The 27,419-nt window shown below is 41.6% G+C and overlaps 1 protein-coding gene across 1 annotated transcript; it reads left to right on the top strand.

Annotated features, from left to right (window-relative positions):
* Positions 1–408: 408 nt before the first annotated feature.
* Positions 409–20,427, top strand: LOC139465542 (von Willebrand factor A domain-containing protein 7-like). Its single transcript, XM_071247260.1, has 22 exons — positions 409–658; positions 1,033–1,155; positions 1,478–1,651; positions 2,155–2,218; positions 2,667–2,761; positions 3,734–3,925; positions 4,034–4,225; positions 4,937–5,053; positions 5,905–6,066; positions 7,010–7,131; positions 7,595–7,772; positions 9,935–10,014; positions 10,907–11,063; positions 11,970–12,139; positions 14,030–14,141; positions 14,746–14,947; positions 15,601–15,694; positions 15,972–16,210; positions 16,987–17,230; positions 18,300–18,532; positions 19,706–19,793; positions 20,251–20,427. The coding sequence occupies exons 1-22, from the start codon at positions 409–411 to the stop codon at positions 20,425–20,427; spliced, it is 3,465 nt and encodes a 1,154-aa protein (XP_071103361.1).
* Positions 20,428–27,419: the final 6,992 nt, after the last annotated feature.

Below are 27,419 nucleotides of genomic sequence, written 5' to 3'. Positions count from 1 at the left end.
CGCTATGATATATTTTAGAACAGTGCGCTTAAGGTATTATTTCTTGATAGAGTTGGGCGCTGACAGGAGCCTGACCAATATAGTCTCTGCTCAGTTATGTTTACATTACTGAGGAAGGAACATAGGTTTAGCTTATCGGTCTGAATTTATATCGACATTCTACAATTGATGCACAGGAATCGTCTCATCTGGTAAAGAACCGCGTACTAGTACAATCGGGACAAGATAGAACCGACGGAACTGTGAATTATTTTGCCTTATACAGTCATCATTATCAACTGCTGGTTCTGAGTGACATACATTGAAGATCTGATTAGTCATAAGGTGTGAAAAACAACTCTTATTCCGTTTGTGTCTTGGAAGATTCTGTACGACATAAGAATTCTGTACGACATAAGAATCAAAAGTATGGCGTCTTCTGGATTTTCGTTTGTCGTTTTGTTGGTGTGTGTCGTCTGCGTGTTGGGCTTCCTGCCAAACAGGTACAGCCTTCTGCCGTCTGACTTCACCCACCAGGACATCACAGAAGCCGCCATCTTGAGAGCTGTGGCGAAGTTTTGTCAGGAGACGTTGCCTATGGGAATATTCGGTAGACGCGGAGATTTCGGTGGTATCAAAAATGTAACAGCCAAGGAACTGTTTGAGGAGTATTGTGGAGGTTGGTTTAAAACAAGGGGATAGATCAAAGCTGTGAAACGTAAACCTCACCTGTATTATGATGGCATCATTACACATAACGTTTGATAGATGTATTTTATTGACGGGGTAACATGGAAGCAGCTGATCTAGGCCGGTCAGACGAAACAGCAATGGTTATAAACCTATCTCTAAAAATGTTGTAGTTTATATCATTAGGGTGTATAATTTCTATAAATATCTTTTAAATGTTCTCAAACAAATAATAACTTAATTAAATATTCATAAATCTATGACAACGCCTCTCCCAATTGATAAAATATCAGTAATACTACACTATTAAAGTTGCTGGGGCCTTAAAAGTAACAATTATTTAAACAACGTATTTTATGCCAGGCACTGTGTCGGAGAAGCGGTTTCAGGAGGCCATCGATGACATCGTGAAGGCCAACAACAGAGTGGACCAGGACCACTACACGGAGGCTGCCTGGCACGTCAACGGGGAGGCCATTAAAGAAGGTGATACTGAATGGATGTCGTGACAAGAACAGGCGAACATCATCAGATTAGATCTTCAAACTGATATAATAATCCCATCCACAATATTTTATAATCGCTTTACAGTATAGATTAATAAGGTGACACGCAATAAAATGGTTTACATAAATATAGACGCGTCATCATGTTGGATATATACTAACTGTGTAGGGATATATACCAACTGTGTGAAAAGTTTAGATTTTTTTCATTTGGGAGGATTTTGGTCTCTCTACATCCGTGAAATCAGCAATCTACAAAAAAACGTCGTTGTTTATATCCATGCCGCTACTGTCCTCCCCAGCACATGAGAAGATGATGTTGTTACGGGAAGCGTCAGTGAACGAGCTCTATAAGCCCACGCCAGACTACGCCGTAGCTCGAGATCTGATTGGTCAGTTTCTTCACATAGTCCAGATGTTCTACAGCAACACAAATTGGCCGGAAATGAATGGATCTGCTGCATATGACGTTTTAGGTACGATATGCTATCACTCTAAGGACAAGTCCGTTTTAAGCATATAATACCTGCCATTTGGTATCATTTAAATACTGTCAATAACATTGATACACCCGATATGCTTTGTTTCAAAACTGTCAATTGACCTTTCCCCTGACGGCATGTGAGATAACTAGGGGCATGTGTAAAGGTATTCGGGTATGGAAGTATGTTCTGCCTGTTGTGTATAACCTTTGTGTTTTTCGTTAGCATAAAAAGTTAAGAAACAAGAACATTTTCCATTAACTGTTTCCCAAGTGCAAGCTTGGTTGAGAAGGGTTCCCCAGAACAATGATAAGATTTCAATAACTTTGTCGATAAATTGACGTTGGAAAGACAAGAAAATAGTATCTTTGGTATGAAATAATGGACAAATAAATCATATCTGAGGAAAAGCATGTAACATTTTAAAACAGGATTACAAAATTGGAAACTTAGTACACATGGCACATCCTCAAGCTTTTCTATTTCCACACACAAAGGTATTCGCGGGAAAACACTGATGGACCAGTCACCAATCTCTATGGATACGTGCAGATCATGCAAGTAGGTGATGTCTTATCTGTAGCCAAATTCCCTTGTCATTGTCACAACCGCTTCTAAGTTGTCGACCGCCTCCGTGGTCTAGTGGTAGGGCGTCCGCCCGGAGAGCGGAAGGTCCGGGATTCGATCCCTGACCGCGTCATACCAAAAGACGTTAAAAGATGGTACTTGTTGTTACCCTGTCTGGCGCTCGGCATTAAGGGTCTAAAACAAGGACTGGTCGGCTCGGAGTAAGTATACTGTGTCTGAGTGGGGTATTTATGTTAAACTGCAGCATGGTATCTCAGCACTATAAATCGGCATCAGCCCGGACTAGTACAAGCAGCCACACACACACACACACACAAACACACGTGCAAGCACGTCGCTATATAAGTGCAATAATCTAGGACGCGACCTCACCTCATTTCACCTCACCTCACCTTCTAAGTTGCCTACTTCTTTCTTTAAGTCCATTCACAGATGCCCCGTGTACAGGCAACTTACTGATTGATGGACATCTGACCAGCGGCTACAGAAGTGGACAGGACAGAAGGAAACCTGAAAGTGAGAAATAGTAGTTTTATTATATATATAATATTTATTATTATTATAAAGAAAGTGTAAAGCTCTTGATATACCCCTCATGCATTTTCTCACCGTTGTGGCCCCGTGAAGATCCGGGTTAGAATAGGTCAACCAATGCTTGCCGTAAGAGACGACCTTGCTTGTAAGAGGCGACTAACGGGATAGGGTGATTAGGTTCGCTGACTTGGTTGATGCATGTCATCGTATCCCAGTTGTGTGGATCGATGCCTATGACATCAATCACTGGATTGTCTGGTCCAGATTCGATTATTTACAGACCGCCGTCGTGTAGCTGGGATTTTGCTGAGTGCGGCGTTAAACAACAAACAAACAAAAACAAATTCTCAGCGTTGTGTCATATCTCTTGGACGATTCATGTTGCAACAGGCCTTATTAGAATGTAGTTTTGAAAGGCTTTTGTTTACTGTTTATTGCATACTTAGAACATATCACTTTAGAATAGAGTTCCGGACATTGAGTTCCAGATACTAACGAACGAAGTATGACAACTTATGAATAATAAACCTGGATTGAAGTAATGTCATAAATTGTGAGTTTCAAGGGACAGACTAGCGAGGGAGAGATTATCATATGTGCTCGATATGCCATTGTCATTTCAAGAAGAAAGTAATTTAGATGATCAATAAAATCAGTATGGGGGTTAAGTTCTAAAATCAGTGACCTGGCAGTATAACTTCCGCTTTGTTAGGTGTATAACTTCCGCTTTGTTAGGAAATGCCGTGACACATAACAGTAATTTTTGTAAAAGGCAATTCAACTAATCAGATGCCGTGATTTCTACAGGAGTCAGTGAAATGCGATCAGTGAATCCTGGGTAATAATCTTCGTTGTCTATGATCCATAAGAATATGATTTGATTTTTAGGTTTTAGATTTTCTTCAAAGTGACACAATCAGGTATGCAAATTACTGTTTACTTTTATTCTATCAGGAAAACCGAGTTTGCACCAGACTGGGAAATGTAGTCACGGCGGCCCCCTCGATATGTCCAGCACGACGTCTGCTGCCACTGGCGGCATCAACAAGGACAGCAGCGACCCCAACATGTCCCCCCACTACTACCTCCACCACCAGGCGGCAGAGGGCGCTATAAGACACACCACTGCGTTCTTCATTCACCCAGGTACTGAACCCTTTGATCACAATAAACGCATTAGGAACCAGACAGGGAGATGATTTAGAACAGTAAAATTGTATGATAAGCTAGGTATGATTTAACTTGTATTTTCAGCATTTGGATTACGACACCTGATCGGAGACGAGAAATTTCAGGAGCTTTTGCAGCTTCAACGTTCGTCCTCCCTCGGATTCGTGATCCACACTGGCGACTCTATGTGCATTGCCACGGCACGGGAGACTGTCACGAGATTCATGTCTGCCACCAAAGTCCATCGCTATATCGTAGTCAGCCAAGATGAATCAGGTAATTAGGATAGTGAGTGAGTATGGTTTTACGCCGCTTTATCAACATTCCAGCAATATCACGGCGGGGGACACCAGAAATGGTCTTTACACATTGAACCCAAGTGGTAAATCGAACCCGGGACGTCGGCGTGACGAGCGAACGCTTCAACCACCAGGCTACCCCACCGCCCCGGTAATTAACCAACCAACCTAACAATTCTGTATTCTTCGAAATAACATAAATAAAATTGAATTAGAAAGTCATCTGGTTGCGATACACCTAATATTTAGTGTCCAAGGATGTACTGAAGCCTGCCATACTGATGAATAGAAAGTTGGTGAGTATTGTTTTAAGTTGCTTTTAGCAATATTCCACGAAAATCGCGGCATGGACACCGGAAATGGGCCTCACATTCTGCCCATGTAGGATTCAAACCTGGGTCTTGGTCTGAAGTATCGAACTCTTTCCCCACCGCGCTTCCCCACCGCCCATAACAGTAAAGGTTCATAAGCTTGTCACAAGAATTAAGGTTGAAATGGTTTTGTTTGCCAGAGACGTAATGCTGGAGTTAAAAATGTTTATTTGAGACTCATCCTGAACCTGTATACTTTTTGGTATATATTTTAGGTTACATAAATTAGTATCTACAAAACTTTCCACAAATACTTTTAGCCTAGTAAGCTTGCCTGTTTATTGTGAATGTTCTTACTCTCTGTTGGATTCCGACAGGCAGTACCGATGTCACCACGTCCCGGGATGGCCGCCATGTCCTGGAATACCTCAATACCTTGGAAGTCAATACCAGCAGACCGTGTCATGAGTTGACCTTAACGGCCTTAGAGACTGGTAAGTATTTATTACTTGGGTGAAATTATGATGAATTATAACCCTTTATTTCAGCCATAAAGTTGATATATTCCCTTAAAGACAACAATTTTAGCGGCGTGCCTTGATCCATGGATGATAGTTATGAAACATAAGTTCCACATATATTGTTATATCTCCAGACATATTATGTTATTATCCTGTCCTTTGTTAACCTATCAAACCAATCATCGTTGATTGATGTGAATATGAAGGTCGCCTATGTAAATGATAGTTAAACTTGTTGAGTCATCAAACTTGATTGACAAGGCACATTGTTCAAACCATCTGCGGTAATTGACAAGGCACATTGTTGAAATCACCGACGGTAATTGACAATGCACAAACCAACGAATCCATTGTTTAAATGCATATGTAAAAATGTTTTTACTCTTCATTGAACGCATAAGACAAAATACTTTTGAAGAATTTTTAATAATAATTCCATTAACTCAAATTGGTCGATGATTGCTGGTCTAACCTCCATGTCATGGGCCATCTGATGCTCATCCACAAGGAGTGAGTTGGGTTTAACGCCGCTTTTCACAGTATTCCAGTTATATCGCGGCGTGTCAGCTTAATGTGGGAGAAAAGCCCGAAGTGATGCAGGTCTCAGACGTTTACCACTTCGGTGAATCATCCACAAGGAAGTACCACCTAGCTAATGCTAGCTAATACCACGAGTATTAGATTAAGTGACTAAATTAAAAATCGAATAAGTCATATAATATTTAATAAGGTTTCATTGTGAACGTTATTCTTTACCCAAAGTATATTTTTTAATAGTGTTTGTATGTAACACCCAAACATAAACCCCTCTGCCGTCCATCCAGCTGCCAGCGTGATGGACCAGGGCTCGAAGATCTATGTCTTGACCAGCGTCAATCCAGGAGACCTGGACAGGTTAGGTCACGTGTCTACATTGCTGACCAGGAAGAAACTGACTTTGGAGTTTGTTCTCACCAGGAGCTGCGTATACACAAGGAGAAATATAGGTACACATGGACTGTAAATAGTCTCTCTAACACCGCAGTCATTAAGGATCTATATATAGGTTCCTAGTAGCTAATGTTTTTCGTAAGAGGCGGCGAAATGCATCGGGGATCAGACTAGGGGACTTTGTTGATTGCGTGTCATCATACCCTGACTGCGTGCCCCGTCGCTCTTAAAAATAAAAATAAATATAATAGTAATAAAATAATCCATATATTTGGCGTTGACCCCATGCATAAGCATGCTCTAAGCACTTAGGCATTGTTACCCCGGTCAATGGATCAGTGTACACTTTACATTCAGTCTTAGCTCCCTGGGGACTGTTCTATCCCGATAGGAGACGTTAAAGAACTGAAATACTGTTTAAAGTGATGTCAGACCCGACTCATCAGCATAGATAATGGACAAAATGCGATTTTCTCAATTACCCTTTGTACTTGATTATGTTTGGGCGATGTCATTTAAAAACATAGACCAAATTAGTAGTAGGGGGAACGTGATTATGTACTTTACTGTACAATAGTATACAAATAATTACACTTGAAGAGGTCAATATGCGAAAACAAAGACCCAAAGACACGACCCCTCAGGTTGTCTGACCGCAAAGAGGTCCTTGTTTTCGCACATAGACCTCGTCAAGAGTAATTATTCGTTTTGTTATTTCGAAATCCACTTTAAGGTTTATGGAGTCTTTAAGCCATCCTCTGTTTCCTAACAGTAACTTAGCTGCGAACCGTGAAATGTTCCTACCAGACGCCATCTTGTTTTCTTGCAGACGAGTCAATATTGATCACATGACAGGTATATACTGATCATGTGACGAGTCACTATTCGAGGTCATTGTCAGTCACATGATTTTGGTGTATTGTTTGGTCAAGTGGTATGTTTAACCAATGGAATTTTAAGATTCTAACAAGAGGTATAACAATGTACATTGTGTCCCAGGACCCCCACGGGCGAGGCGATCTGCGGGCCTTGATCTGTACGCTGGTCTGGCGGCGGCGTCCGGCGGGTCGGTCTACAGCACAGACAAGGCAGGCGTTGGAAAAATGTCAGATGTCATCAAGGTAAACATTTTACACCGCGATGTTGGTGATAATATACACAATTTGAAACTATCTAACAGGAAGTAATTCAACTGAATGCCAACGGACCCGCTGACATGGGTAATAAAATCAGGCGCTTGGAGTGAGTGAGTATGGTTTTACGCCGCTTTTATCAATATTCCGGCAATAATACGGCGGGGGACACCACAAATGGGCTTCACACATTGTACGCATGTCGGGAATCGAACCCGGGTCTTCGGCGTGACGAGCGACGCTTTAACCACTAGGCCACCCAACCGCCCCTCATGATGTGGGAGAATACTTTCTGTTGTCGTAATGGCGTGAAATGTGATTCTTCACTTAGTGAACCAAATATGTTGCCATGTATTTAAATTCCTTTGTATATAGAAACTTTAATTATAAACATTCACTGCTTAACTTGTCGAATGAAAGAAATGACAATAAGATATAAAACATATCTCAGGAATCTGTGACAACATCCGGCGCGACGATTCTGAAGATGTCTGTGGGTACAGCGACGGGGAAGCTGATTGACATCCCCATTGATAACACAATCCGGGAGGTGACTATCAAGATCATAGCAGAAGCCGGCACAGGCACAGGCACAGGCAAACCGACCAACACCCTGACCGACCCACACAGTGAGTTATATACTATAACGTCACACTGACCGACCCACACAGTGAGTTATATACTATAACGTCACCCTGACCGATCAACACAGTGAGTTATATACTATAACGTCACACTGACCGACCCACACAGTGAGTTATATACTATAACGTCACACTGACCGACCCACACAGTGAGTTATATACTATAACGTCACACTGACCGACCCACACAGTGAGTTATATACTATAACGTCACCCTGACCGACCCACACAGTGAGTTATATACTATAACGTCACCCTGACCGACCCACACAGTGAGTTATATACTATAACGTCACACTGACCGACCCACACAGTGAGTTATATACTATAACGTCACACTGACCGACCCACACAGTGAGTTATATACTATAACGTCACCCTGACCGATCAACACAGTGAGTTATATACTATAACGTCACACTGACCGACCCACACAGTGAGTTATATACTATAACGTCACACTGACCGACCCACACAGTGAGTTATATACTATAACGTCACACTGACCGACCCACACAGTGAGTTATATACTATAACGTCACACTGACCGACCCACACAGTGAGTTATATACTATAACGTCACCCTGACCGACCCACACAGTGAGTTATATACTATAACGTCACACTGACCGACCCACACAGTGAGTAATATACTACGTCACACAGACCGACCCACACAGTGAGTTATATACTACAACGTCACACAGACCGACCCACACAGTGAGTTATATACTACAACGTCACACTGACCGACCCACACAGTGAGTTATATACTATAACGTCACCCTGACCGACCCACACAGTGAGTTATATACTATAACGTCACACTGACCGACCCACACAGTGAGTAATATACTACGTCACACAGACCGACCCACACAGTGAGTTATATACTACAACGTCACACAGACCGACCCACACAGTGAGTTATATACTATAACGTCACACTGACCGACCCACACAGTGAGTTATATACTATAACGTCACACTGACCGACCCACACAGTGAGTTATATACTATAACGTCACCCTGACCGATCAACACAGTGAGTTATATACTATAACGTCACACTGACCGACCCACACAGTGAGTTATATACTATAACGTCACACTGACCGACCCACACAGTGAGTTATATACTATAACGTCACACTGACCGACCCACACAGTGAGTTATATACTATAACGTCACCCTGACCGACCCACACAGTGAGTTATATACTATAACGTCACACTGACCGACCCACACAGTTAGTAATATACTACGTCTCACAGACCGACCCACACAGTGAGTTATATACTACAACGTCACACAGACCGACCCACACAGTGAGTTATATACTACAACGTCACACTGACCGACCCACACAGTGAGTTATATACTATAACGTCACCCTGACCGACCCACACAGTGAGTTATATACTATAACGTCACACTGACCGACCCACACAGTGAGTAATATACTACGTCACACAGACCGACCCACACAGTGAGTTATATACTACAACGTCACACAGACCGACCCACACAGTGAGTTATATACTATAACGTCACACTGACCGACCCACACAGTGAGTTATATACTATGACGTCACAGTAAACGACCCACACAGTGAGTTATATACTATGACGTCACACTGACCGACCCACAGTGAGTTATATACTATAACGTAATACTGACCGACCCACACAGTGAGTTATATACTATGACGTCACATTGACCGACCCGCACAGTGAGTTATATACTATAACGTCACATTGACCGACCCACACAGTGAGTTATATACTATGACGTCACACTGACCGACCGACACAGTGAGTTATTTCTGTCACCATCTTCGGTCTTCATTTTTGTGATTTTTTCAAAAACGGGATACAGAACGAAATGGAGAAACATTCATTCACGAAATTCTGTAAGTAAATCTGGGGGCGCGTACCGCAAGATCATGTTCTGCCCTTTTGGTAGCACCTTCTAGTGAGTAAAGGTCAAGGTCAAACAGTTGATGCCAGATAACATTATTTATCTATCTCCAATCTGTCTTGATCACGATATACGCTATGCCATGGTATGTTCTGTTATTTATTACCTTTTTACCCCTCTTGATAACATCATACATTATTTATTTTGTTGATATTTTAATTCCAGAAGCCCCTATACCCATGAAGACAACTGGAAATGTTACACTTAAAGATCTTGGAGGCGGAGTTCGATTTATTAAAATAAAGGTGTGATTGCTTATGAAGAATTGTGTTTTACGGTTCAGATATAATTTCAGACAGATTTTCCTTTAAAGATTGGATACAGCACATATGAAAAACACAACATCATGTCACTGGAAATAAGAGCATAGACGAAATAGGAGAATAGGTGAGGTGAGGTGAAATGGGGTTTAATGCCGCGTCCAAGATTATTGTACTTATATAGCGACGTACATGCACGTGTGTGTGGCTGTTTGTACTAGTCTGGACTGATGCCGATTTATAGTGCGGGCCCACTGAGATACTATGCCGCAGTTTAACATGGATACCCGACTCCGAGCCGACCCGTCCTTGTTTTAACCCCTTAATGTCCAGCGAAAGGCAGTGCAAGAAGTACCAAGACGCGGCCGGGATCAAACCCTGGAACTTCCGCACTCCGGGCGGACGATCTACCACTAGACCACGGAGGCGGTCAAAAGTGAGTGAGTGAGTATGGTTTTACGCCGCTTTTAGCAATATTCCAGCAACATCACGGCGGGGGACACCAGAAATGGGCTTCAAACATTGTACACATGTCGGGAATCGAACCCGGGTCTTTAGCGTGACGAGCGAACGCTTTAACCACTAGTCTAGCCGAACGCCCTAGGCGGTCAATAAAAAAACATAGACGACATAAGAGCATAGAAGAAAAAACACATAGTTATAAGTAATCCATGCTGCATTCGGAAACACATCGAATTAAAAATATTATGTTGTGTGGGATGTGTTCAGTAAAATGCCAAACAACCGATTTTCTTCCACGTACGCGAGATTTCACGACAGTACATATTGATTCCCTCAACAACCGTCGCATTATTTCTTTCCATAAGTTTATATGATAAATAAACAGGGATATATGCTATATTCATGTTATCTACAGTCCCCCCAGCCCGGCGTGTGGCATCTGACGAAGCAGGACAGTGTCCACTGGGCCTTGGAGGTGACCGCCCAGAGCACCATCGACTTCAGCACCAAGTTTGTACAGACAAACCCCCTGAACGGATTCCAGTATGAGATAACAGGAAGGCCCATTGCAGGTGCTGAACACTGACTAGTCAGGAGGAAAACATATCAACGATAGTCAATTAAACACTGGTTTGAAAGCGATTCAAAATGAAAAAAACGGTTTAACTGTTGCTCAGACAAGGTATCAAATTGCAAGGACCCAAGATTAGACGTCTTGAATCGGGGTAGGAGAAACAAAGCAGGATGAGAGCCATTTTTAGTCCACAAGATCTGCATAATTTAAGTCATGGGCAAAACCTTTACAAATTGTTATGGGTATTCGAATGAGTGAGTTTGGGTTTAAACGCCGCCTTGAACAGAATTCCAGTTACATCACGGCGTGTCAGCTTAATGTGGGAAGAAAGCCCGAAGTGATGCAGGTCTCAGACATTTACAACTTTGGTGAATCCCCCGAGTTCGGGTATGGTGCTGACAAACCTAGAAACGTAATCGGGGCGAACCGGGATTCGAACCCACAATCATACGTTTCTTGCATGAGGCATAAATGTTGTTAAAGATTCAGGTTGAATCACTGACATGTCCCTTTTCGCTTATTGTGTAATATATCATGCCAGAAGTCAAAACGTACATGTGTAAGAAAGACAAAGGACTAATTGTCAAATATATGAACATGTCTGATAAGTTTCATACCATATCTAAAAATGACATCGCGGCGACTTTACAATTTCACATTCCCACTTGGCACTTTTTTTAACTCGTCATTTGAAAGAATTAAAAATGAGTGATAGACCGAGTGAGTGAGTTGTGTTTGAACTGTTTCATTCATATGACATAGTGTCCGTTTAATGTGAAAGAAAGCCCGATTGAAAGATTTGCTATTAAAATGGGTTTGACGTGGTGGTATATACTAACAATGAAACGAATGTTAGAATTGTCTGCTATATTTTGGTACACAATTAACGTTGCTTTTCGTTTAGGTGATATTGCCACAGCAATCATCACAGTCCCGTCCATAGACAAGATAGGGGGGATCACTCAGGTCGTCCTCATAGACAGCACGGGAACTCCAGTAGAGTCATCTCCCTTAACTCAGGGCCGAGGTCGGGCTGCAACTATATTCAAAGGAACATTCACATTACCGACTAAGGTTTGTAAAATATCACGCTTCATTATCATTAGCGGAAAATGTTCTTTTTTCTGTATAAAAACATTTTCCGCCAGTATATGTAAAATATTTGAAATAACGATATATCGGGTCACATGACATAAACATGTACAAATTATTGACGATATTGATTGTTTTTCACATCAAACGTTCAAAATGGAGATGCAACGACTGTCCGAAATGGAAATGTTACGGGCCTTCAGAATGATTGGGGGCGGTCGGGTAGCCCAGTGGTTAAAGCCCATTCTGGTGTCCCCCGCCATGATATTGCTGGAATATAGCTAAAAGCGGCGTAAAACCATACTCACTCACTCAGAATGATTGAGATTGGAATGCAACTGAATATTGCGGTTGAACCTATCGGTGTTCGTAATGACACCGTGCAGTCACTTCCGACACGTTAGCAGCAAACTGGCACTTCTGAAGATCGTCCCCGTCCATGGCCACCCAGTATGACGTCATGTCGGCAGGATATTCACGGAACCGGTTTCACACAACATCTTTGACAGGCCCTAGCATCCCTTGCTTGCAACTTAGCAGTACCAGAACTGTCACATCTGACCAAGCCGACCTGCTAGTCCGATATTGTTGCCAAGTCACCGTGATTCTCGCGAAGTGTGGTGTTCATCACATCTGAATTTCAGGAGGCAAGAATGGGTTGCTATCCTCTTAACAATTCAGTGAAGGTCACCTTGAAATAAGTGATTGCCGATGTCGTGTTCATCGACGACCAGGGGAGCGTTACGTTGACGCTTGTGGTTTGCAACGTTCAGCGTTCGGCAGTGGAAGCGTAATGGTAAGGGAAAGTACCACTTCATACCACAAAACACAGTTGGTTGTCATCAGTTTGTCAAGCATGTAATACCCCTCGTGATGTTTTCCGTCCGTCCCAAAGGGTGTCGTTGCCAAGTATGTGACGATGGAAGTGGTGGTCACACCAGACACTGAAGATTGATGACTCCACACTAAAGTAAACTGACAACTGACCGCATTCTACTTCTAAATTGTCTTGCACATCTACCCCAAAACCGGATGTATTTTTATCCCCCGCCCCAACAAAGTTGGCTGGGGATATTGAAATGGGTTCCGTCCGTCCGTCTGTACGTGTGTGCGTGTGCGTGTGTGCGTGCGTCCCGAAATCGTTTCCGGAGCATATCTCAGAAACCGTTAAATATTTCTCTACGAAACTTTGCATGTCTACCAGGCACATACTGAACTGGTGCCTTTTGATATTAAGCACTTTGAGAATTTTTTATTGTTTATGTTTCCACGACAACAAGTTGGATTTAAGTTTTAATATAGGGTGGGTTCACTTATGGAGTATGACAAATAAGCTGTTAAATATTTCCTTGCCAAACATTGCATGTCTATATATAAAGCAAATAGTGAACTGGTGCCATTTGATATTAAGGAGTTTTAGAAATGTTTATTTTAGAATTTCCATTGCAGCTATTTTGACATGGCCTAAGAGAAATGTTGGGTCAGTTACCTGGTTTGGGACCATAACGTGTTAAAATGGCGGGGGATATAGATAACTTCGTCGACTATACGCTTGTTTTATATCAAATAGGAATCAACCATATACAGGAACGTTTTGCATTCAAATTCACATTTCAAATAGGTATCAAACACATACATACAAACAGGAACGTTTTATATTCAAATGAAGTCTTTGATGGGCATTTAGAAGTTGGGAGAACATGAATACATGACACTTGTTTATAGAAGGACCAAGAAGAAGCTCTGAAACGTCGTACAAAGAATAAAAGAAGTATAGAGAGACAAAAGTTTTCTACAGATGGTGTCACATTATAGTTATAGAATATATATGCATGACGGGTCTTATTTTACAATGAAATATTCTCATTTCAGACATTCCAAGTATCTATACACGGCACTGATAAGCTGGGCAACGCCCTACAGCGGCTTGACCCAATGAAGATATCCCCTCTTGCTGTCAAACTACACATAGGAACCCTTGCCGGTGCGGTATTTGGCGTTATATGCATTGCAATAGCCCTGTGAACATCCGGGTTAGAAAAGGTCTTCAGCAACCCATGCTTGTGAAACCTTTGAATATCTGTGCTAGAATTGGTCTTCAGCAACCCATGCTTGTGAAACCTTTGAATATCCGTGCTAGAATTGGTCTTCAGCAACCCATGCTTGTGAAACCTTTGAATATCCGTACCAGAATTGGTCTTCAGCAACGCATGTTTGTCGTATGAAGAGCCTTGCGGGATCGGGTGGTCAGGCTCGCCGACTTGGTTGATGCATCTCATCGTGTCCCAGTTGACTCGATTATTTACAGGTCGCTGTCAACAAGCTGGAATACTGCTCTGTGCGGCGTTAAACACCAACCAACCAACAAAAAACATAGAAACACCTGTGAGTGTCTTGGAAAATTATCCACAGACTCAATCACAGTTTTAGATGAGCACGCTTTAATTACGGGGGGTTGGGGAAATATGCAAATATCAACTCATACGAGAGCCCACCCTTAACTATACCCCATGTTGATCACCATGACATGAAATGTATCCGGTAAGTAGGTCCATTTTCTGAGACTGCCAACTGGTTATATCCTATAGGGTCTCTGTACATCAAGGAAGACCTGAAGATCCCCTTCACTGTGACCAACACCGGGGACAGCAGGACCACCATAGACGTGGACATCACAGACGATCAGGGATTTGCTGTCAGTCCGTTAAAAAAGTCGTTCACACTAGCAGGAAACAGTAGCGCCACTGGGACCTTTACGTTGCATGCTGGAAGCACGGTTGGAGTAACCACGTATGTACACAACAAATTCACATTGAAAGAACTTTTATGCCGGTCAAACCTTATTTCTCATTTCTCTAGGTTTTAGGGTTACTTCAGGGGATGAATGGCACAGAAAACACTAAACTGATAACGCATATATACCGAAATCGCTTGATTTAAAGCACATATACGTAGGTGCCCGTCAAATACCAGATCGTAGAATAACAGATTAGGCCTTTTCATCTTATTAGCAGTAGACTATACTAAAGTATAGCTTAACATTCAGTAATGCAACATTAAGAAGTGAATTATTCTTTGACGTCGAGTTTAACCATGAGTCAAGTTATATTGATAAAGTAATCGATTCTGATTGGTCAATGAGAGGTTTCAAATCGCAATAACCACCTCTGATTGAAACAGCCGATTTGACGACTGCACCACTAAGATAATGTTTATAGAAAAGTACTTTATTCTCAGTCGTTGTTGGCAGGCATTAAGGAGATAAACAGAATGTGTTTTCAATTTAAAGCTAGGTTACCTGTGTATTAAATATGAATCCAATTTTGAACCGAACGCGCCGCGCGGTTAAATCTACAGATGACCTAGTTCTACACAGAAAACATAATATGTTTATCTCCAAATTCGAGGATTTAATTTTGCACAACCACGTTCACATGTTACAGGACCGTTACAGTGTCAGCCCAACCTGTGGGTTCAGCGTCTCACAGTCCACAGTTTGATACCCGCAGGGTCACAGTAGAGAAACACATAATCAGGGTGAGAAGACGTTTAGTGTGCCCCTGTTATTTCACCTGTGGGCAGGGCTGTGGCTGGTGCTGTAACCAGACGCTTGGGAGTGATGATCCACAAAGTGTTCGTAACGATACGATATGTGGCCTTTAAAGACAACTATAAATAAAAATATCGTTTTATTGTTTTTGTTGATGTTGATGATAAGTGGGCATAGCTTCCATAAATGAGTTCTTTTGCCTATAGCCCAATCCAAGTAAGGCAAGGATTAATGTCATTTTTCTCAATGTCTGAACTGTTCCAGAAAGTGGACAACACGACCCCTGAGTGTAACGTGACCTCGGTAACCGGAAGCTGCAGTATGGCTCAGATGGACCCGTGTAGTTGTCACTTGCACACGTGGTCGGGGACGGCACAGTTCGGGGATGTGGGTTTCGGGCTGTTCCAGATCTCGTCCACAGTGGGGACGACGGGCACCTTCACGTATGACAACTTCACCCTGGGGCACACCATTGACAAGGGGGCCAAGACGGCCTCTATAGGGTATGAATCCAGCAAGGCTACATGATAAAAACATGACAATAACGTTAATATTAAACTTAAATACATACGTCGCTTTGTAAGTGCAATACAGTAAAGAACGGTTATATCGAACTCAAAGGGACTACTTATTTTAGTTCGTTATAACCGTAGTTCGTTATAAGCATATATACAGCATAACTACAGCAAATAGTCGGGACCAAAAAAGTAAGTTCGTTATATCCGTCAGTTCGTTATAAGCGTGTTCGTTATAAGCATATATACAGCATAACTACAGCAAATAGTCGGGACCAAAAAAGTAAGTTCGTTATATCCGTCAGATCGTTATAAGCGTGTTCGTTATAACCGTAGTTTACTGTAATTTTGAACGCCATGTAATTCTCCATTTTTACTCACCTCTTAAATAATCAAGTTGAAATGATTTTTGCTGACAAACGTAATTTCCCCCTGAACTATTATTCACTTTAACAGCCTATCACATCCCACCCCTCTTTTCCCATAAAATGTGCTCCCCACATTTTCCAATAAGTTTTATCAACGCTTGCATGTTATGTAGTGGGTTAGTTTTTTATCTGGGGCGACGGTTGCCATTGCTAACATTAAGCAAATATACTTTAACCCCTGCACCACATCGTATATGATCTATTACATGAGATTACCTTTCCTGGGTTACGGGTAGGCAACGTATGGCAACGAAATAGGTACATTTAAAATCTAAAATGACTACAAGACACAGCTTCCACACTGATGGCAACTATACTAACGTGTGTTTTCCACAGGAGCGACTGCTGCGACCCCGTGTCTTACATCAACGTGGTCGACATGGCCAGCAACACAGCGCAGTGTACGTTTGACCTGGCTCCCGGACTCACCAAGCCCGCGTACGACTGTACGACGACGACTACTACAACAACTACAACGTCAACGACTTTAGCACCAAGTACTACAACTACGGTCGGAACTCACCGTATGTCAAGTGTGCCATCTGGCGATACGGGAGTCCATATGAAGGTTTCATCCAAGGTGATGGAGTTTGAAATATTTTAACGTCAAATATAAAACGTCAACATCAGTCTATAACCATCAGTCTCGATTAACGCCGTAACAAATTTAATTGGGCGTAAACAGCAAAATATATTATATGAATGGAACACTGAAAATCAGTGATGACACCAGGTGCTCGCACAAAAATGTAAGCATGTCCTCCGCTAACGGTAGCACCGGCCACACGAACAATTTGCATTAAAAAAGTAATTATTTGCTTGATGCCTGACGCGGTAACGCAGGACTCCTGCCAAACCACGGTGTTAGGTAAACAAACCAGACAATTAAGTGTTGGACCAGAAATCTAGTGACATGATTGTGCATTTACAGATTTTGTTCAAACTAAAAACGATATGTTAATTTTGAATTACGTCTGTGTACCGGTGCAGATATTCTTCTGCAATATGTAAAGAAAAAAACTTTACATAAAAATTTGTTTCGTTTACAACAGTGTCACAATCACAATAAACGCACTAATGGGCGATCGAACGTACGCACGCATGCACGCAGTCGTTTTTATGTATATTCTCCTGCCAACCAGCAACCCAATGGTAAAAGTATGGAATAGGATATCCATTTAGATAGATCCCTTCAGATCAACTGTCTCCCGTAACAGGCGACTATGCTTGTCGTAAGAGGCGACTAACGGGATCTGGAGGATAGGCTCGCTTACTTGGTTGATGCATGTCATCGATGCTCACGATGTCAATCACTGGTCTGTCTGGTCCAGACTCGATTAGTTACAGACCGCCGTCATGTAGCTGGAATATTGCTGAGTGCGGCATTAAATAACAAACAAACAAACAAAAATTGTCAGCGTTGTGTCATGTCTTTTGGACGATTCATGACTTGTGATAGGCCTTATCAAAATGTAATGTGTTTACTGTTTATTGCATATTTAGTACATATCAGTTCAGAATAGAGTTCCAGACATTGGATACAACAAACAAATAAACAAACAATTGTACATTGGCAAGGTGATCGTAATAGAAGCGAGAGTTAAACAACAAACAAACAAAAGATCAACTCTGTCAATTCTGTTCTCTAGGACCACACCCCACCAGTGTGTAACGTCACCTCCACGCACGGCCGTTGTAGCCCGTCCCAGACATCTTCCGACGACTGTGACCAACACGTGTGGTTTGGAACAGTTCAATTCGGAGATGAGGGGTCAGGTCTGTACCTGGTCAAGTCCACTGCTGGTGACTCCAGCGTCCTCAACTACGAAAAGTTCGCCGAAGGAGACACCACAGCCGACGGCCTCAAGACAGCGTCTTTGACGTATGAAAAACAAATATTTCCAAATATTTCATTATTTATATTGATCATTAGATTAACCCTGGAATATTCTCAGACCGTCTCTTACAATGGTCTTGTACACTGATAGCCGTTTTACTTCTATATTAAATGTCCCACATGTAACTTGTATTTCAACAGTAGGGCGCACGGGTGGCCTAAGGCGCTGCAATTCACTGGCTCGAAACCCGGTTGACCTTAAGGCGTGACATTATTAGAATACTGTTCAAAGCGGCGTTAAACCTCCCTCCCTCACTCACTCACTCACTCACTCACTCACTCACTCACGCCTACTAACTGTACATCCAATCCAGACGTCAATATTCGTATTCAACTGATGTTCCAAAGAAAATGATTAAAACCGTTATTCTAAACAAATATTTAATCTATCTAAAACATATTGACGTTTGGTAAACAATCATGTGATTTTACATGTTACCCAAGGAACAAATTATTTTTTGTTGGTAGGTGATCAACGTCCCTCGTATATAAACTACCGAGCAAGGAAAGTATACACCCATGTTTGATGTTGGCTAATAATGAAACAAACAATAAATGGTATTTTGTTGATGTGATGTATTTAATACGGGTCATAGTTAAGTTAAGCGTGCAGTGTTTCGGCGGCTGTTTTTATCCTTGAAACGTTTTGAAAGCGTTTATAATTTTTTGGTCCCCAAAGTGTGTACTTTCTTTTGCCTGGCAGTTGATATAGACATCTATCTAAATGTTGGTTTATGTCCGAAACACTGTATAAGACACTATCCAGAGAAATGTTAAGTCGCAGGGTTTGTCTTGCATAGTGTTCCATTGCTATCAAACATTAGGTTAGTTGGTTTGTTGTTTAACGCCGCACTCAGCAATATTCCAGCTATATGACGGAGTTCTGTAAATAATCGAGTCTGAATCCAGACAATCCCGTGATTAATATAATGAGCATCGATCCACGCAACCATGTCAGCGAGCGTGACCACCTGATCCCGTTAATCGCCTCTTACGACAAGCATAGTCGCTTATTATGGCAAGCATGGGTTGCTGAAGACCTATTCTACCCTGGATCTTCACGGGTTTCAAACATTATTAAGATAACATGGTAGTTTGACGTGCACACACCCCAGTAAAACATTCAGTATGTCGAACAAATCCCGTATTTCTACCCAGGGCCACCTGCTGCCACCCCCTGACGTACGTAATTGTCATCGACGTAGCCGGCAATGAAGGGCAATGCGAGTTTGACGTTGCAGAGGCGGTGGTGAGTATAAAAAGATTGAATAAAATCTCATCATTTTTATTACGAAATACCTTAACCTAAAATCTTAAGAATACAAAAAGCGAGTGTGTGAGTTGGATTTAACGCCGCTTTGAAAGTATTTCCGTTATATCACGGCATGACAACTTAAGTGGGAGGAAAACCTAAGTGATACGGGTCATGGCCGTTTACCACTTTGGTGAAAACCACGAGTACGGATATGGTGCTGACAAATATAGAAACATAATGGGGCAGAACCGGGATGGGATCCCACTATCGAAGGTTTCTGGCGTGCCCAGGGGACGCAACTCTGCACATCGAATTGCGAACACAAAGAACAGTCACTGGTTCGATGAGTTACATCCATTATTCTGACATGAATTATGTGTTAATTTATGAAATAGGTAAGTCTATATTTTCTTGACTTACATGAAGTTTCTTTTATCTTTTTAACAAGGCTTCACCTCAGACTGACAACGTATTGACTCCAGGAACCATTGCTGGGATATCGGTGGGTGTTCTCGCCGTTTTGATAGGGGCGGTAACTGTGGCTGTACTTGTCACAAAATATTGCCAATGTTCGTCCTACCCGTCTACGAAAACCGGCAGGTTTAGGACCACAGCGTGGGATTAACGACGTCATTTTGTAAACCTTCGTCTATATTTAATGACGTAAAAACGTCTATATACGTTCTGTATCTAACGATGTTTAGTTTAATTTGTTGCTCTGTATCAAAAGGCGTTAGGACGTCAGCTGACTTTCTGTGTCTAACGACGGTTTAAGTTTAGCTGTTGTTCTGTATCAGAAGGCGTTAGGACGTCAGCTGACGTTCTGTGCCTAACGACGGTTTAGTTTTAGCTGTTGTTCTGCATCAGAAGGCATTAGGGCGTCAGCTGACGTTCTGCGTCTAACGACGGTTTAGTTTTAGCTGTTGTTCTGCATCAGAAGGCGTTAGGGCGTCAGCTGACGTTCTGCGTCTAACGACGGTTTAGTTTTAGCTGTTGTTCTGCATCAAAAGGCGTTAGGACGTCAGCTGACGTTCTGTGTCTAACGACGTGACCGTGTAAGCTGTCCATCTGTATCTTATCATAAGGACTGTATCTGAGGATGTTGTAGTTTCATCCGAAAGTAATATGTTTGCCTGTGAAATGCCCTTATGACTGCACGTCTGTGATAAGTCAGTTGAACTGACTCTAAAATGTTATTCATGTTTTGTCAAACTTGCCTTGAGTGAGTGATTTAAGACACCAGACAAGAAAGTCCTATCGTAATCATGATAAAATGTACTACATATCTAATTGCATCTTAATCAATGACTTAAACAAAAAGAAATTATGTGTTCATTTAAAACACATCATCACAACAAATATAACATACCTCGGATTTAAATGACGTTACTGACTGTCTGGAGAGATATGAATGACAGTTCTGTGTGCTCATCCGTTAAGATGATCAATTCTTAGAGAAGCGGCCGTCAATCCAGCTGTTTTAGCCAGATGCATGTTGTTGTCAATTGATACCTCTGCTTTACCTATCATTGTCCCCCTGTGTCATGGTAGAACGATAATGATAATGCCTGGTTTTCACTATATCACTGCATCTAATACAATGCAGAAGAATGAATTTGAATAACTACAATGATTCATTTTATTTCAGCAGATACTGACTCACTATGCATTGAATTTAGGCGTTGATTTTGATAACTGACGCGTACACGCACGCACGCACGCACGCACGCACGCACGCACGCACTCATATGCACAGACACACACTATCTTGTATATTATTCTAAACCGAAGATGAAGAGCGAGATGCGTGTATGTAAATACTGTCGAGTGTTATGCTATAACGTACCAAGCATCCGTGTTATGTTTTGACTACTCTAATTTGTTACTTTTATTAAAAGGGATAAGTGTTTAATTGTATTCTATTTATTTTGTTTGTATTACGAATGTTCATGTTTCTGTTTGTGTCATCACCTTCCCTTGTATACTTTATAAACGAATTCATGATAGTTTCTTATATCTATCACTGAAGAATAAAAAAGTTTGATTTTTGCAATTTGTTGAATGTCTTTCAGAGCGGATTATGTCAATGTGTGATGTTGTCATTGGGAGAATCAAAGACGTATATACGTCCGTGGGAGAATGAACAAACTTAAAAACAGGAAACGGAATTGGAATAAACCCATTCTGTCCCAGCCAGCCGTCACCAAGTCTTGCTATCCTACAGGAAAAGTTTGTAGTTGTTCACACTGCTAAGACCTCTAATAACAACCATCATATGTAAACATAACTACATTAATTGTTGGGTCAAAGAACTTGGTATAAATGACATACCAAATAATGTCACATATAAGGCCAGTATGTTAACTGAGGAAGACATCTGACAAAACCAGGCATCAGTACTATCAACTTTTGGTTTGACTCTAAAACCTGGACACACGTCCATTCCTCATTTGTACTGAATTTCAAAAGCTCCATAAAAATCCGTACAAAGAGAGATATGTTGCTGGGTACCACCGAACCCCAGTCTCAAAGACTAACAATAATGCTTAATACAATCAAGGAAAGACTTTTTTTATATTCACAGAAGGTATTTCAGACAAGTGGAATTAATTCCAAGTGGATTCTCAGAAGCACAAAAGATTTGGTTCACTTTTTGCAATCTCAGAAAAGAACCAAGTTCTATTCTGTCAAACCATTTGTTTTTCAACTTTCTAAACCATTATTCAACATGACAAACAAGGAGAAACTCCATTCCTTGATCCATGCATGGGGCTTTTGACCACAGATACAGTTACGTACCACAGATACAGTTACGTACCACATATACAGTCACATACCACAGACACAGTTACGTATCACAGATACAGTTACGTACCACAGATACAGTTACCTACCACAGATACAGTTACGTATCGCAGATACAGCGAGGTACAACAGATACAGTTACGTATCACAGATACAGTTACGTACCACAGATACAGTTACGTACCACAAATATAGTTACGTATCACATACAGTTACGTATCACAGATACTGTTACGTACAACAGATACAGTTACGTATCACATACAGTTACGTATCGCAGATACAGTGAGGTACCACATATACAGTTACGTATCACAGATACTGTTACGTACAACAGATACAGTTACGTATCACAGATACAGTTACGTATCACATACAGTTACGTATCACAGATACAGTAACGTACCACAGATACAGTTACGTACCGCAGATACAGTTACGTATCGCAGACACAGTGAGGTACAACAGATACAGTTACGTACCACAGATACAGTTACGTATCACAGAGACAGTTACGTACCACAGAGACAGTAACGTACCACAGAGACAGTTACGTACCACAGATACAGTTACGTACCACAGAGACAGTTACGTACCGCAGATACAGTTACGTATCGCAGATACAGTTACGTACCGCAGATACAGTTACGTATCGCAGACACAGTGAGGTACAACAGATACAGTTACGTACCACAGATACAGTTACGTATCACAGATACTGTTACGTACCACAGAGACAGTTACGTACCACAGAGACAGTTACGTACCACAGAGACAGTTACGTACCGCAGATACAGTTACGTACCGCAGATACAGTTACGTATCGCAGACACAGTGAGGTACAACAGATACAGTTACGTACCACAGATACAGTTACGTATCACAGATACTGTTACGTACCACAGAGACAGTTACGTACCACAGAGAAAGTTACGTACCACAGAGACAGTTACGTACCACAGATACAGTTACGTATCGCAGATACAGTAACGTACCACAGAGACAGTTACGTATCACAGAGACAGTTACGCAGGTTCAGGACGATTTGTCAAAAATGAAAGCAAATGTTTACTGAGAAAACAATATGTGAAAAGCCGAACAACATGCCAGCAACTCCAGCCTTTGGTGTTAACATTTCACAACAGTTAAGATACAATCAAGCATGCCCTTTCTTCCAAACAGAGCGTCATACGACTCTTGCTCGGAAGTTGTTTGATCAAAGTTACAACATTCAAGGTCCCAGTAGAGCTTTCAAAATGTTTTATGATGAACGTGTGAAGGATTTTTCCAAGTTTGACGCCTCAGTGACAAAAATGATGTCCGATGCAATTCCCTATTTTGACTTGTACCATATGTTGCCGTGTCTTTGTACTTGCCTCTGCGTGCGTGCGTGCGTGTGACAGATGCCACCGGTGGGACAGGATACACTCACCTTTTCCCGAAAACCTCGTATCACATTTACGCTCATGATATAGTTGGAATCGTACAATGAACTCTGCTTTTAGCAGATATTTCTCTTGAATATGGAAAGGTTTTTGTCGCTTTTATTTTATCTGGACTAGTGACGTACAGATATTTCCCCAAAGTGTTTTTGACACCATTTATCATCAGGTGTTATTTCAGGGCAAACAACACTTGGCGACTTCTTCAAGTGGCATTTAGAAGTAGGTATGATGAACAAGGGAGATAATTGTACACATAATTTGCCTCATAACGGTGTGAGTGTTCATTGTAATAAAGGGGCGGTCGGGTAGCCTTGTGGTTAAAGCGTTCGCTCGTCACGTTGAAGACCCGGGTTCGATTCCCGACATGGGCACAATGTGTGAATCCCATTTCTGGTGTCCCCCGCCGTGATATTGCTGGAATATTGCTAAAAGCGGCGTAAAACCATATTCACTAACTCACTCATTGTAATAAAGAAGGTGTGTATCCATAGAACTATCTCCCTTGTACACTTGATGACACAAGACATACATACATTTACAATTCCAATAATAGTTATTATCAAAACAGATAAATAACAGAAATTTACCAAATAGTTTATTTGTTCTTACAATGATGATTCGCGACAGTCTTGAAACTGCGAGGGTGCATCGTAGCAGAATATATACCCAATCAGTTCCATAATCGTGCCAGGTGAGCTTCAAATCCTTGAAGTTCACCAGTAACACATATCCTGTCTGTGGTATTGTTTGCTCACCTCTAACTGGGGCGGAAATGCTGGTGGTCAGTTGGTCTAAGGCGATGCAACATTCTGTGCACAGTTGTGTCCCTTAGCCGTGCAAGGATCTGCTTGTCATAGACCTACGACTTTGAACCTTGATCTGTCTCCTGCTCGTGAATTACACAAAAGCAGAAAATATTTAAGGTCTGTTTATTACAATACCCGTATACGGCAATAAACGGTTTCGAACTAAATGTACTCGCTCACCCCCGTTGTCCTTATATATTTGACCATTGAAGATCCGGGTTGAGAATAGGTCTTTAGCAACCCATGCTTGCCATAGTAGCCGTCTAACGGGATCGGGTGGAAGGCTCGCTGACTTGGTTGATGCATGTCATCGTATCCCAATTGCATAGCTCGATGGTGGTCAATCACTTTATTGTCTGGTCTAGACTCGATTATATACGCTGTCATATAGCTGGAATATTGTGTGAGTGCGACGTTAAACACCAAACAAACAAACAAACCATATATATATATATGGATTAGAAACGTTTTGTTTCATCTCAGTGAACTTATGAAGCGGCGGTTGTTGAAATCAAAGGAACGTTGGCATTCTCGAGTACAAACAAACCATTCTGGCCTAAACAGATCCATATCGAACGCAAACACACATCCTGAGTGTTTTGCCCACACTGATACATTTATTTCAACAGCATAATTCCAGTTAAAGTTGGTAACCAGGCACATAGGCTACGTTCTACAAGCATTATCAAAATGGAGGACACCGGCAGCCATTTTGTTTTTATCTCTCGCAGGGCCACTACAGCTTTTAGCTATTCTCCTATTTCCTCCTTCCTGGTTCCTCCATCTGTTCAATACGTCATCACCCTAAACACGTCTTTTTCTCCTACATTTGCTGTGTTCACAGTAAAATAAACACGAGTTACATAGTCCCTTGCACGCCTAAGGTTATTGGGATGCGCCACATGTAAGCATTTTCAGCCATAGTCGGAATGAGACGAATGAGACGCAACTCTACAACCGTGCCGCCCCATCTATTCTAAGTTAAGAAGTGACCATTTTTCTTTTACCTTAGCACTGTTTGAGGTATATAGATATTTCCATGTCGTATTAATGTTTCAGAGATAATATTTGGCTATAAATATAGCTCAAGGAATAATCAGGAACAATTACTGAATACCTGGGGCAGCGAAGCTGCTGAAAGAAACAAAATGGCAATTTCTTTTACTGAACTAAAATGGCGTCAAGAATTTGTAATAATGATAATATATGATTAGTTTTTGTATGAAAATAATTTGTTCAAAATTGGAAATAATCATTTTTCCACAAGTTATACAAAAATAAATAAATTGTTGGTCGGATGTCCTGAGAAATGTGGGATTAAATAAATCTATACAAATGTGTTCGTTTGCCCTCTGAGAGAGTGGAGAGGAAGGTTAGTGGTTAGAAAGACGTTAACAGAGGGTACTACTTGTTACCCTGTCTGGCGCTCGGCATTAAGGGGCTAAAACAAGGACGAGTCGGCTCGGAGTCAGTATACTGTGTCTGAGTGAGGTATCCATGTTACACTGCGGCATGGTATCTCAGTGAGCTAGCACTTTAAAATCGGCATCATTCCGGACTAGTACAAGCAGCCACACACGCACGCACGAACGCACGAACGCACGGACGCACACACGCACGCGCGCGACTTAACATCTCATTTCACTTCACGCAACCTTCTGCCAGAGCAACACATTGTGTGTGTCTTGCAGCAGTGACAACACCAAGAACGCCCTACATACTACGTCCTTCCTTCCTTCCCCCTGGGGAATAACGACTAAGAAGGCCCGGATTCGAACCCCACGCACCGATTCTGCATTAACTTTTATTTGCATGAATGTGTTATATTTTACTAGCGGAATACGATACACATATAAACAAAAGTGACAAAACCCTTTCCAGAATCAAAAAGGGGTACGGGTGGACAAGTCTTCTAAGATTATTTATCTGTTCAGATTTGCTTCTCTTGGGCACGACAGAAACCTATGATTGTGGGTTCGAATCCCGGTTAACCACGATCATGTTTCTAGTTTTGTCAGCGCCATATTCGTGCTCGTGGGTTTTACCGAAGTGGTAAACCTGCATCACTTCGGGGTTTCCTCCCACATTTAGCTGACACGCTGTGATATGACTGGAACACTCTTAAAAGAGGCGTTAACCCAACTCATTGTATGATTCCGACTATAAAATGCATGAAAACTGTTAATACTCCTATGATATTTCTATAGTGTATTGCCACAGCCTTAATGTTTGAAAGTTTCTCTTCGATCTGTTAAAAAAGAAAGTTATTGTAAGATGACGTCACATATGTTTTCAGATGACTGTTACCAATACATATCACTGTGAAACCAAACACTTTGATCTGTTTTTTTTATGGTTTTACTTTGAATATAAAACGTTAAGTAGTTCTAAATTACTTCAAAGAAAGATTGAAAAACATGCTTACCTTAGTTGTTTTGAAGTCAGTTTGTTATCGCGAGTTTACTTAATTGGTCCTGTATGAAGTTTGATGATGTCATTTTTTCCAGCGAGAGCCTACAATATAAACAGACATCCACTGACAAAACCTCTAAGTAGGTGTC

The sequence above is a fragment of the Haliotis cracherodii genome, unplaced genomic scaffold (genome assembly GCF_022045235.1).
Source record: "Haliotis cracherodii isolate W230 unplaced genomic scaffold, xgHalCrac1.p SCAF_18, whole genome shotgun sequence".
Lineage (NCBI taxonomy): Eukaryota > Metazoa > Mollusca > Gastropoda > Lepetellida > Haliotidae > Haliotis > Haliotis cracherodii.
The sequence above is the reverse complement of the archived record's forward strand: the minus strand, read 5'-3'. Positions and strand labels throughout refer to the sequence as shown.